General features: G+C 40.6%; 1 protein-coding gene across 5 annotated transcripts in view; it reads left to right on the forward strand.

Annotated features, from left to right (window-relative positions):
- Nucleotides 1-12205, forward strand: part of LOC309396127 (acetylcholinesterase-like) — a 56939-nt gene extending 44734 nt beyond the window's left edge. For 3 of the 5 annotated variants that reach the window (XM_081960935.1, XM_081960934.1, XM_081960933.1), the window contains exons 4-5: nt 440-488; nt 11964-12205. In XM_081960935.1, the coding sequence (XP_081817061.1) occupies nt 440-488; nt 11964-12084 (170 nt within the window). In that variant the 3' untranslated portion in view covers nt 12085-12205. Of the gene's footprint in view, nt 1-439; nt 489-11787 lie in introns of all 5 variants that reach the window. The other 2 variants (XM_081960937.1, XM_081960936.1) reach the window with 1 other exon arrangement.
- The last annotated feature ends 1729 nt before the right edge of the window (nt 12206-13934 follow it).

Below are 13934 nucleotides of genomic sequence, written 5' to 3' on the forward strand. Positions count from 1 at the left end.
AGTTGGGTCTCTAGTAATGTCCGCTAAGTAAGCCTTAGTTGCTCACATAAAGATGACAACAACAACAACAACGAATCCCAAAACATCTGGCTCACCACTTGACGACCATCGTCATTGACAAAATCCCTCTCAGTCAATTGCAAAAGGCAGCTCTATTTGGAATAGCTTACATCCTGCAATGGTAGCTTTAATATCATCAAAAAATATCTGCCCATTCCATCTTTTTGGGAAGGACAGAGTTGGTGGACAAAAAATGTCAATTCCTAAACATCTGACCATGTGAAGAACAATAATGTTTTGATATATATATATATATTTAATAAATATAGTATATTTTGCCATAAATCATGGAATCCTCAGAATCCTACTTCTAGATTCAGATTCTCTAGTGATAAGATGTACACCTTATCTTGATATTGTATTTTTCTTTGTTCTGCAGACAAGTCCGAAGGTGATTCTGTTTCATCAGACTCGGAAGAAGACAGGAGGTAGGAATCCAGTGCTTGGTTGTAGTAATGGCCGGCAATTGGGATCAAGTTGGATGATTTCAGAAGGGGGCTAGACTTCTTTCTAAATAGTGATTTCACATCGGCATTCCAAACCATTTTTAAATAGCACTTTTGTGGCTCAGCTTCGCTCTGTGGAGTGGAAGCTCTCCAAGCTGATGCCAATGGCCTTTTTGGCAGAGGAACCTGGAGAAACCTCTAGATCTCAGCATAAACAATGACAGATCTTGGGCATAGGGGAAGGAAGGAATGAGCCACGAAGAGTAGCTTACAGAGAAATCATGCAGTGCTGAGAAAGAGAAAGCATGAGAATGAAATTCAGCCTGGGGGGGGGGAAATCAGTTTTCAGATGAATGGGACTATTTAATAGACAAATGGAGACATTAGGAATGTGTCCTTGTAGCCCAGTGATAAATGCTATCAGAACATTCCCATAGGCACCCCTGAATCTCAAGAGGCAAATATTTCTTCTAACTAAGACCATTGTCCTCTCTAGATGACAGAAGGGCAGAAAGTAACTTGAGATCAGTTAGGTTATTAATTACCAATGTGTATGCATGCATATAAATCCCCTCCATTTTCAAATGTATAAATATGAGTGAATCTCTCAGGTCTGGCATTATAATGGCTTGAGCCTACTTCGCTGGCATCCTGCCATAAAATATGGGGAGGGGGAGGACAGGATGACAGAATCCAGAGGTGCCAATCTGGAACAGACTGGCTGATCCAGTAACATAAGCATGAGAACAGAATGTGAAACTCCACCAAAGAGGCATCAAACCTTAAAGCTGTTACCAAAACTCCTAATATTATAGGACTCTTAAAACTGATGAAGATGGGAAGGCCCTGGAGAAGGGGAAAAGGCAGGCTTTGTGCGGGAATACTCAGATCCAGCTTTTCTTGTGCTGTAACCACTTGATTTAAGTAAAAATATACCTTTTGCTACAAATGGATTCGAGGGTCTTTCTTTCCTAAACATCCAAGCTGAGACAAGCCTGACAGCATCCTTTTCTCTGCATTTTCTCGAGGGAATTTCTCCAGTGTTAACAGTAAATGCTGCAGCGAGCCTTGATTACGAGCTTTGGATCCTGCATTTTGATTCCACAAACCCCTCTGAGAGTGAGTGTGTGGCTGGCTGCCACACGGCGACCTCGTCTGCTTTGAGTGTGGACCCTTTCAAGGGTGAGCCGGAGCTAGGCATCGAAACCCCTGCAGAGGTGAGCCTGACTGAGCTCGGCTATGGGACCCCAGCTGGGGTGCGCCTAGGTTAGGCGGGCCTGATACTGCCAAGGAAGAACGGACTCCATGATGTGTTGCAACGCACCAACCAGCTCAGCAAGATCCAAAGACCCCGGCTGGCCGATTGAGACGGTATTTATTAAAATCATACAAAAGGTTTCTGTCTTACAGCGTGTTATTACATGATTGGTTAAAACACTTGTTACTGGGCAGGCTTTGTTCACTTGTTACGTGTACTTGTTACCGGGCAAGCTTGTTCACATGTTACAAAAAGATGTTACAGAAGAATGTTGCATAGAAATGTTGCAAAGCGAAGAATGTTGCATAGAAATGTTGCGAATCAAAACCTTGGGCAAGCTTTGTGCCGGCTTAGCAGAAATGTGATGCAGCTAGCAACTTTTAAACATGACCGCTACATCTCCTCTGTTTTTACTTTTTTAAAGCTGAAAACATGGAGCTTTTACGTCCATGGAGGTGAGTGCTATTTCAGGTCGCGAGTTGCCCTCCGACCCCAGGCTTCCTGTGTCCGCACCTACCATTCTTTCAGCGTCATCTTCTGAATCATTATCCGGGGAGAAATGTAGCAAGGGTTGCTTACTTTCATCTGTTGGTATCAACATATACGCATTATTCTCAAGCATCATATTAATTTGTGCAGTAGTTTTTGCTTCAGCAATGGCATTCAAACTACGCTTAATCATGAATACAAAAATAGGCAATAAGCAAAGTAATAGTATACATCCCATAGCAATCATTGCAACAAATATAAAAACAGCTTTTAAACCTGGGAATTTGGGTAAAATACCATCGAACATACCTCCAAAATTAAATCCATTCCATGTTTGTATAGGAACATGGGCAATTTTCATCATTTTGTCAGTAATTTCCTTAATTACTTTACCACTTTCATCAATTTCAATACAACAATTAGTTAAATTGAATTTTCCACATACTCCTCCTTCTTTAGCAAGCAGGTAGTCTAGTGCAAGTCTATTTTGCATTATGTATGTTCTAGATTTTACACTTTCTTTGGCTAATTGTGTCAAGCCTTTGACAGTCTCATTTGTTATTATTTCTACTACAGCTTGTAAACGAATAAGTCGGTTTAATAAGTAGATGGGTGTGCGGTATCCATACATACCATCTTCGGCCCATGTGGCAGGGCCGTATACTTGTATGATACGTTCAGCTGGCCATTCATCATTTCCCCATGTGCCTTGGTTCCCTCCCACGACAACTTTACCTATTGAGGAAACAACGTCCTCGCGCTTTCTGCGGTGGTTCCCTATTTCGTCGTAAACGGGGACCCCTAAGACTTGTCGTGTGTTTAGTGGGAGGAGAAAAAACCCAGGTCTAATAATGCCCAAGACACATGTTCCGCACCAATTAGCTGGGAGGTGTCCATAGGCCATTTTTCCACATATCCAATACAGCCCATCGGGTGCTAACCATGTGAGTGATTGATTGTTTGGGTTTGTCAAAAACTTTTTCATGTTTGTGACTTTAAACAAAGCAGTTTCGTCTTGTCCAGCTGAGCTATTTTTTCCTGACCACCATATCCCATTTTCCCATTTCCCAGTGCAAATTAAGTTCCCTACTTTCGTACATTTGGAACCAACAGGTCTGGAGAAGCAAACATTTCCCACAAGATTTGTTGTAAGAGTCCAGTCCCCATCTTTCCCTTTTGTGTATGACAAATTACCTAGCTTGTCCATCTCTAATATTTTAGAATAATTCAGTTCTTGGGCTTCCCAGGGCCATTTTTCCCCCATGTTGGTTCCCCCACATACAAAACAATTAGTAACATTCAATGTGTTAGCAATGTCCTCTGCTAGTTGGACAAAAGTGTTAGTAATATGTTGTGGTATTTTGGGGATATTCAATTTCTCAATGTCCTGATAAAATGACCAAAAAAGTCCTTTAGTTGTTCGCAATTGCTTAGTTTGCTTGGTTACTGTCCAGCGCAACGCAATGTGTGGGTCTCTACCACTTGCTTCTATGGCCAAAGCCATATTCTACTTCCCATGTTTTGGTAGGTGTGCAGGTTATGGTAATTGGGTTGCACGAATTTCTTGGACACTTGCTGTTGGCTATGCCTGTTTCCAACTTGCATTTATGGTTTCCACCAGGTGGATCCCCTGACCACATGCTGACACAGGACCAATATGGACAAAAGCTATAAGTGTCCCGTTCGGAGCAAGTCCCTTTGTTATTGTAGCACATGTATTTTCATTCGAGCATGAGACTCCTTTCCCATTGTAATGTCCCACAAGTTGATTTCCAACAGTTGCGATTGATTGCTAAACAAGCGTCAAAACTGAGGCGGACTTGCGTGTTGAGGGATTTAAACTCAGTTTTGTTGAGTAATTCTTGTCTACCGCATTCAATGGTGTAAATGGACATTACATATGTAGTAACGGTTTTTGCTTCTTTTGGGTTGTAACATTGAATCTTGTTGTTAAGGGTACACATGTGATAAACAGTATTATTAACTCTACAAGTTGATGGATTAGTAATTTGACAATGTTCAGGTTTGATGGTATGATATATCAATGTCTTAGAGACCTTGCCACTGTGTATTGTGGTGGTGATGCAATCACTACAACTGTGATTGTTAGACGTAAGTGATGCAGCACGCCGAATTCGTGAGGAATGAGTGGATTGTTTCTGGAACAACAATAAAGTCAATCTGGCAGAAGTGGCAAGTCCTTTAACTATCTTGGCAATTTCACACTGATATAGTCCCAAATCTACTGCCTTAGGGTTTTTGACAGTCAATTGAGTAGTACGGAAATGAAATGTTTGTAAATAATGTTCTGAATCTTCAGGAAGCCATGTGTTGTTAAAAAACCATCGCCAAAAAGTACCTTTTTTCTTGATAGGAGATCGTTGTCGACACGACATGGTGGGAGCATATGGCACTCCTTGTATGAAGGTGTAGCGTACCTGGTGTGTTCGTATGAGGGAATTGTATTTTGGAAAGTCCGGTGCGTTTCGGCGAATCCTTGCTCCTGGGAGAGGCTCGCTTACTCCTGGTGCATAGTCTGGAATTTCTTTGGCTTTCCAAAAACAAGTATTCACATCGCATGGCTCTGGAAAACAGCATGAAAAATGGCGAAGCAAAGTTCTTGAAGATGGGTGAGGAGAGGTGCGGACAAGAGTCATCCAAGAAAGAAAAATTGAGGATAATGGAGGATAAACCACAGAGGGTGTTGAGTAGAGATAAACAGTTTGGTTAAAATAGGTGTTATTGGACAAAAATCCGATGCACGAGTAGGAGCCAATAGTTTGAGGAGTTACGTGTAAGGAAAGACGAACTTGACAAGAGTCATGATATAAGTATTGAATTAATATCAAAGGTTTTAAAGAAGGGAAAAGAAATTGGCCCTGATGCTGCAAGGCATAGGGGCAAGTAGTGAGAAGAGTGTCTTTGAACACAAAAGTCACATGAGTGTCAAGAGGTGCAAAAACCACCTGAGGGTGAGCAACAAATCGAGCAGAGGCATAAGATAACGAGAGAAAGAGTTTAAAGAAAAAGGAGTGAGATGTCAGGGGGAGAAGAAAAGGCAGGGTCATCTTGATCTTCTTCTGGTATGCGGTGATACGGACGAACACAACGAGCAGGAACCCAGAGAGTCTTGTCATCAATTTGTACCGCTGCGTAGCCTTTTCCCCAAGTAATCAATTGAGCCGGACCTTTCCAGCGTGGATCCGGCAATTGCCTGTAGTAAACAAGAGGTCGGGAGGCGGGGAGAGGAGGTTTAGAAAAGTGACGAGAGGCTGCAGAGGATGCAGGTGTGCCAGTAAGGTTAAGAAAGTTGATAGTATAGAGACAAGTATTTAGAATGTTTTGCAACATCGGGAGATTGGGGGGGGGTGTAACCCTTTTGACCCCATATGCCGATCAAGAGCTATTTTCAAGGTTTTATTTGCTCGTTCTACAATTGCTTGTCCTTTTGAATTAAAAGGAATTCCAAATTTGTGAATAATGGACCACCTATAACAAAATTCAGCAAAAGCAGAGGAGGTGTAAGCAGGACCATTATCAGTTTTTAAAATTTTTGGACACCCCAATGTTGCGAAAGATCGAATACAGTGATTAATTGTTTGCTTGGTATTCTCACCCCTTTGCGGGGTTACCATAATAAAACCCGAAAAAGTGTCCACAGAAACGTGAAGGTATTTCCATGGGGCAAAGGGAGAATACTGAGTGACATCCATTTGCCAAGTTTCACAAGCCTCAGTACCCCTTGGATTTACTCCTTGCGGGATACTATTAGCTTGGAGACTACACGTGGGGCATTGTTGAATAATGGCAGTTGCTTCTGCCATTGATATGCCAAATTGCTTCATCAAGGCTTTTTTGTTTTGATGAAAAAAGGTGTAACTTTCACCTGCTGTCAATGGGGCAGGCTGAGGTGAAACAATAGTTAGAGGCATCATTTTGCATGCCTCGTCTGCCATGTGATTTCCTTCAGATAGGAACCCAGGCAGATGCTGATGACTACGAATGTGTGCTACAAACAAAGGTTTAGTCCTTGCGTGTAGTACTATTTGCAATTGTGTAAACAACATCAAAAGGGAAGGTGTTAACGAGGGTGAGATATAGGCATCAAAAATGTGTAAAGTTAATTGAGCAACATACAGACTGTCTGTGATGATATTTAGAGGTTCGGAAGAAAATAATTCCAAAGCTAGAATAAAAGCTGCCAGCTCAGCCTGTTGCGCAGATGTTTGTGTATCAGTCAATTTCTTATGCCATATCTGTTGTGTATTCCAAGTACATGCACCATGATTTTTGGACCCATCTGTGAATACGGTTAACGCATCTTTGATAGGTTGTGATGTTATTGGTGTATAAAATTGTATCGGAATGGTCTTAATAACTTGTAGCCTTGGGTCAGCTGGCAGATGACATGAAATTTGACCAGGCCATTCCGTGAGTGCATCTTGGAGAAGAATAGAATTTTGAAAAAGAGGTTCCCATTGAGATAACTTGAAAGGGAGATAAAGCGTAACAAAATCCATTCCCATGGAACGGGTTCTTCTTCGTGCCTTTTCAATGAGCAAAGCCATTTGGGCTGCTCTGGGTATGAGTGAATTACGAGGTGTATGTGCTAGATGTAACCATTCTAAAATGTAAAGTTTAGGTTTTGGGATTAAACATGTAAAAAGCAAATTCTCCATATATATCCCCAAGTAATTAAAGGAATCGGTGTTTTGTCTGGTAAAAATATACCAGAGGGAGAGGCAAACTTGTTTTTTGTTGAAAATGCCTATGATAAGTGGTCAAATTAGAAAGTGAAAAAATTCAAGTGATTGAAAGTAAAAAAAACAAGGATTGAGTTTGTTTTACATGGCTGGGTCACACCCCTTTGCGAGGTGCCATAATAAATCCTGAATAAATATCCATGGAAATATTTCCATGGGGCAAAGAAAAGGTATTGAATCATCCATATGCCAGAGTTCACAAGTCCTCACATACACAAGTCCTCACATATTCATCTTCTTTAAAAACATATCTCTGAAAAAACATATCTCTAACTTTCTTTCACTTACTGAAATCCTGTCTTGCAATGACCAGTTGCTGTACAAAATGCACATTGATTTGGTCCAAAAATGACCTCATCAACTGCCAAGCTTCAACTGTCCTTAACGACTTGTCTATTTCTTCTCTTTTGTTTCTGCAACATCTCCAGTACCTTTCAACAAAGCACATCTTTTTCCCACGTCAATTTAGGTCAGATGCCTTTTACAACATTCTCTACCCATCTATATACAAAGTAACCTTTTTCTGGCTCCAATATCTGATCGTCCCTCTAAATGTCCGTGTGAAACTGATCTGGATTCTAGCAAAAATGTTACTCATTCTTTCTGACTGCATTTTGTATTTTTTAGGTCATCTCTGTTAAAATTCTAAAAGGGACAGCAACCAGTGCTACCGATAAACAAACAAACATACAACAGACCAACAAACAATTGAACAAACAGACATGACTTCTGTTAAGCATACAAAGTGCGCGCAAACATAAAAACATAAAAGAGAAAAAACACAGCTTCAAAAATAAAACAAACAATTAAGATAGTTTGAGTATACTCTGAAATATGCAGGCGTCAGATATCATCCTCAACCCTGCCTTTCTGAAGCTGGCAGGGAGAGGAGAGAAAAAAAAATGGTGAAAAGAACACAGCCCCCCTCCTCCTGTCTTCTCACCGGAGGCAAAGAGGGGGGTGAGAGGAAAGGAAAAAATGTTTTGTTAAAACGACAGGCTCTTTTAACACAACACGCTCTGCTTTTTCAGCCAACAAACCTTACATTTCAAGCGTCCAATACTGACTACATACACACCCATTCACACCTATAGTTACATTTCTTTTGCCACATTAATTTTACACACTAACATTATAGATGCAAAGAACGGTAAGTCAGAGGAAATTAAATGCACAGCGGGGGAGGATTGCAAAAGCAAAAGTCAGGAAAGGGGAAGCGAGAGTTGTATCTTTTTTCCAAGGCAATTTACAATCCATACTAGGGTTTTGATCCCTGATGAAAGAGAGGGCGAGATGTTACAGACATGCCCCTCCTTGGATTTTTACACTCCCTTTTAAAATAACACTTTCCTTAAGGTTTGCTGCCTTGTAATAAAGCAGCTACTAACAAATTAGTTTTATAAAAAGATATTCTTATGTCCTGACACACTTTAATCATATCTCAACAATTCCATTTGAGCCTCAAAATTATCTCTCTGTTGTTTTCCTGCAATATATTAAACCGATACAGGATTTTTCAAAAAAAAAAGGGGGGGGGAGGAGGTGTGTGTGGGGGAAGCAGCAAGCAAAAGCCGACACAGAGTCTTTTTAAAGAGGGAAAAGAGTGTGTGTTTGGGGGGAAACAACAGACATCCCGGAGAGGGGGAGGTGGGGGGAGAGGAAACATAAACCAGCAGAAACTCTTTCAAAAGAAAAGAAGGGGGGGGAATGAGAGGCAGACACACAAAGTCAAACTTTTCTTGCGAAGCAGGACAAGGCAGGATAGAAAAAAGCAATCCTTTAAACTAATTACTTTATGATCTTGTGGAATAAATTTAGGTGGAGAGGCAGAAAACATATGTTTATTCCCCTCCTCTTTTGCTAATTGTTCCTCTAACCATGGAGGAGCTGAAAAATTAACATCTCCATGAGGAGTTGAAAGGCCAATTGAAAATAATTTTGAAGAGAGAATTTTTACTTAATAGATAACACTTTTGCAGGGGCTCTTTGTGTCTTGTGGAAATAAATCCCAATCTTCCACATAGACATTTTTATGGAGCCTTTTCCAAATAAGCCGGACATTGTTTTTCTAAGTACTAGAAAAATTTACTTAAAGAAACTTTAGAAAGAGGATAGATAGTAGTGCCGTTAAGTTTTTGCAAACTATAGGCCTTCTTGATTAAAAGTGAAAGTTCATCCCTAACCTGAATGAGACTTTGAATGTGAGGAGCTCATACTCACGATGCGCTTGCCCGCCAGGTGCGTGAGATGAGAATCAAGGCGCCGAACACGTAGACACGGGACTCGGCGTGAGACGTACGAAGGCAAATCGGCACGTCGGAGTCACCAGTTGAGAGTGAGTGTGTGGCTGGCTGCCACACGGCGACCTCGTCTGCTTTGAGTGAGGACCCTTGCAAGGGTGAGCCGGAGCTAGGCATCGAAACCCCTGCAGAGGTGAGCCTGACTGAGCTCGGCTATGGGACCCCAGCTGGGGTGCGCCTAGGTTAGGCGGGCCTGATACTGCCAAGGAAGAACGGACTCCATGATGTGTTGCAACGCACCAACCAGCTCAGCAAGATCCAAAGACCCCGGCTGGCCGATTGAGACGGTATTTATTAAAATCATACAAAAGGTTTCTGTCTTACAGCGTGTTATTACATGATTGGTTAAAACACTTGTTACTGGGCAGGCTTTGTTCACTTGTTACGTGTACTTGTTACCGGGCAAGCTTGTTCACATGTTACAAAAAGATGTTACAGAAGAATGTTGCATAGAAATGTTGCAAAGTGAAGAATGTTGCATAGAAATGTTGCGAATCAATAAAATAATACTAAAATTCATCTGGCAAGGGAAAAAAGCTAGGATAAAACTGAAAGCATTACAGGACGATAGAAGCAGAGGTGGTATGGGACTACCTGACTGGGAACTCTACTACAATGCAGCAGCACTAATTTGGATTAAAGACTGGATAAATCTAAAAAACAAAAGAATATTAGCAATAGAAGGCCACGACCTACAAACAGGATGGCACTTTTTCTTATGGGAAGAGAGTAAAAAGAAGCAAAAATATTTCCATAGACATTACATTAGAGAAGCATTAATTCAAGTCTGGAATAAAATTAAAGCAAAACACTATATGAAAATACCGGCATGGCTTTCCACCATGGAAGCCATGATACACCCCAATACGCTAGATTTATCAAAAATGGTTAGATATAGTGAAATATTAGATAACCAGGGGAATTTGAAAACGAACCAAGAACTAAAAGAGAATAATATCAATATAGATTGGTGGCCATACCTCCAAATACAATCAAGATATAAAAAAGATATAAAAGAATATGGAATATATACGGAATTGCAACAAATAGACAAAATCTTAACTGGCCCAGAAAACAAATTTATAACGAAAATGTATAAATATTTGTTAGAAATAAACTTAGAAGAAGAAATAGTTAAAGGATGTATGATAGCATGGGCCAAAAATTTTGGTTATAACATAGATCTAGTGGATTGGGAAAAAATTTGGAATATAAATTATAAATTAACGAGATCAGCGACACTGAAAGATAATATATATAAAATGTTTTATCGTTGGCACCTACCACCAACAAGATTAGCAAAAATGTACCCAACACTGAAATCGATATGCTGGAAATGTAAAAAAGAAGAAGGGACCTACTACCACATGTGGTGGACATGCCCGGAATCGCAAAAATACTGGAAAAGAATCTGGAAGTGGGCACAAGAAATTATGGGGGAACAAGTAAAGTATAAACCTGAAACCTTTTTATTAGGAATAATTAAAGGGAACTATACAAAAAAAATTAAATATTTACTAACACATATATTAACTATAGCTAGAATTGCCTTCGCCCAATGCTGGAAGCAAAACAATACACCGCCAGACGAATTAGTGATAAAAAAAACTTTGGAGTGCGCAGAGATGGACAAACTAACTCAAAAATTACAGGACAAAGAAGAATCGGAATACTACGAAATTTGGAATAAGTGGTATGAATGGTTGGATAATAAGAAAAACATTTAAGCCGAAAACAATACACATAAATAAACATAGAACTGTACATAAAAATAGGTAAATATGTTAAATATCATAAAAATGTATAGATAAAATGACATAAGGATTGTAATATATGGTAAAGAGAGGAAAACATACATAGATACGACGATGTAACATTGTACAAACTGTTGATATAAAGAGTGTAATATGTGATAAAAAGACAAAAACAATAAAAATTATTCAAAAAAAAAAAAAGAAAGAAAGAAATGTTGCGAATCAAAACCTTGAGCAAGCTTTGTGCCGGCTTAGCAGAAATGTGATGCAGCTAGCAACTTTTAAACATGACCGCTACACCCCTCCAGGTTTAGTATAAGGAGATTACAGAGCACCTTAGGTGGACTTTTAAGGTTAAGATTAAGGCACCAGGCTAGACATCAGGAGATTGTATGTTCTAATCCTACTTTAGCCATGAAAGGCAAAAAGGTAGGATTAGAATTCACAGTCTGATAACTTTTAGCCTGGTGACTTAATCTCAAAAATCCATCTAAGGTGCTCTGTGTTCCTCTTATAATAAATAGGCTGATTTTAGACTAGTCACACTTTCTCTCAGCCTAACCTACCTCAAAGGGTTGTTGTTGTGGGAAAAATAGGAGGAGGAGGAAGTAATATGGGGTATGTTCTCCACCTTGGGTTACTTGTAAAAATAATAAAGGCGAGATACATATAATAAACGAAAAATAAATAAAATTCTCTTATTCTACCTTACTACAGAGAAGAGCATCCTGGAATCTCTGCTTGGCCTGTGTCTTGAACTGGCCTACTATGAAGGACTGCCCTTTAGGTTGAATCTCTTTGAAAATGGCATCCATATGTCAAAGGCACCATTTGAAAACCTAGCTACAGTTCTGTTGGCTTCAGAATAGTGGTTGTGTGTTTATTTCTCTCAGGAACCAGTCAAGACCTCCCCTTAAAGCCTGGAGAAATGATGACAAGCTGCACCAGAGAACCTTCCAGAAGCATCCATTGTCCTTTCAGGGACTGATTGGTGGGAACTTGGAAGACAAATAAGGAGACAGCTAAAACCCACATCACTTTTGCTGTTAAAATAATAAATTGCTAGGAGTAATTTGTTACATCTTGATTTGAGACAGGCTTTTAATTAATCCCCCTCCCTCAAAAACAACTTCTTAATAAACTGTCTGAATTCTTAGGTTAAAATCTCTTTATTTTCACAACAATGTCAGAATCTGATGCAATATGGAAAAACAAATAAAGGAAACTGGAATTCTGCCAAATTCTGGTAGAACCCAATGATTCACATATGTTTTTCATAGGTTTCAATCTAATAAATGGGCAGGTTTGGTATTCTGGGTATCAAAATTATTTTAATATACCCTGATATGGAGAAACCAGTTTTGGCAGGATGCTTACATTAGGATATGATTCATTTAATTAGAGATGTTTTCTCATGTTCTGTAAGAATAGTTTCAATCGGAGATACTAGTAGTTACTGGAATCCATGCAGTGACGTGCAGTCAGGGGAGGCAGGGGAGGCACAGCCTCACCACTGTCATCATGAAAAGAAAAAAAATGTAAAAGGAAAAAGGCGAGAGCTGAGATCAGGCTGAGCTAGTTGTTGCCTCACCGTGGATGACTCTGCTTAACTGTTTTAAAAAGCCTCTAAAAAAGCGCCCTCTACTATGAGGCAGGAGAACTGCATGCCTCATCTAGTCTGACTTTAGGCATTTTATGATCACTCGAGCAGAGTTAAGCAAGAGTTAAAAGCGTAAAAATTCCTCACGTAGGTGAGGCACGCAGTTCTCCTGCTTCATAGTAGAGGGCGCTCGTTTGGGAGGGGCTTCTTCAGAGGACCCGAGGCAAGAGCAGAGTTGAAATCCTCTCTGAAACAGCTGGAAAAGGTACGTGTGGGTCGGAGGGAGGGGGAGGAATTCAAACTTCAAACTTCAAAATGTAGTTTGATTGCAGGCAGAGCCACGTTGCCTTTTCAAACCTGTAATCAGTGAAACTGGGCTGGATCCTTCCGGGGCTGGGGGAAAGTGTGTGTAGTCCAATCCAACTTCTCTCTCTGTGTTTGTGTGTGTGTGTTTGAGAGAGGGGGGAGGGAGGGAGAGAGGGAGGAAGAAGGGTAAGGGAGAAGAAAAAGAAAGAAGAAATCTTCTTTCGCAAAGGAGAAAAACAAATGCTGTCGCTTTAAATCGGAACTGAGCATGCCTGGCTGTGGAATTCTGGGAGTTGAAGTCCACAAGTCTAAAATAATTTGAAACCCACCACTGGGTCAGTGCCATAAACCTCACTGTACATCACTGAATCCATGTGTCCTGGTTTGGAAAGGTAGGGTTAGGGTCAGCAGAAATTCATTGCATTAAGAGTTGGGCTTTTCAAAATTTTCCCCTTAGCAACTATCTATTGAAACTACCTCCATTACCTTCCCATATCCCAAACTCCCAATGTTTCTCTACACCAGAGGTGGTATTCAGCAGGTTCTGACCAGTTCTGGAGAACTGGTAGCGGAAATTTTGAGTAGTTGGGAGAACCAGTAAATACCACCTCTGGCTGGCCCTGCCCCCATCTATTCTCTGCCTCCTGAGTCCCAGCTGATGGGGAGGAAATGGGGATTTTGCAGTAACCTTCCCCTGGAGTGGGGAGGGAATGGGGATTTTACAATATCCTTTCCCTGCCACACCCACCAAGCCACACCCACAGAACCGGTAGTAAAAAATTTGGAATCCCACCACTGCTCCACACACACCATACCTATACACCAGTGGTGGGTTTCAAATTTTTTTAGAACCTATTCCATAGGTGTGGCCTATTTTGTGGGCGTGGCTTAGCGGTCATGTGACCGGGTGGGAGTGACCAACTTGTAAATGTGGTGAAACTCATTTAACAATGCTCTT

Source organism: Natrix helvetica (assembly GCF_964273705.1).
Source record: "Natrix helvetica genome assembly, chromosome: 1".
NCBI lineage: Eukaryota > Metazoa > Chordata > Lepidosauria > Squamata > Natricidae > Natrix > Natrix helvetica.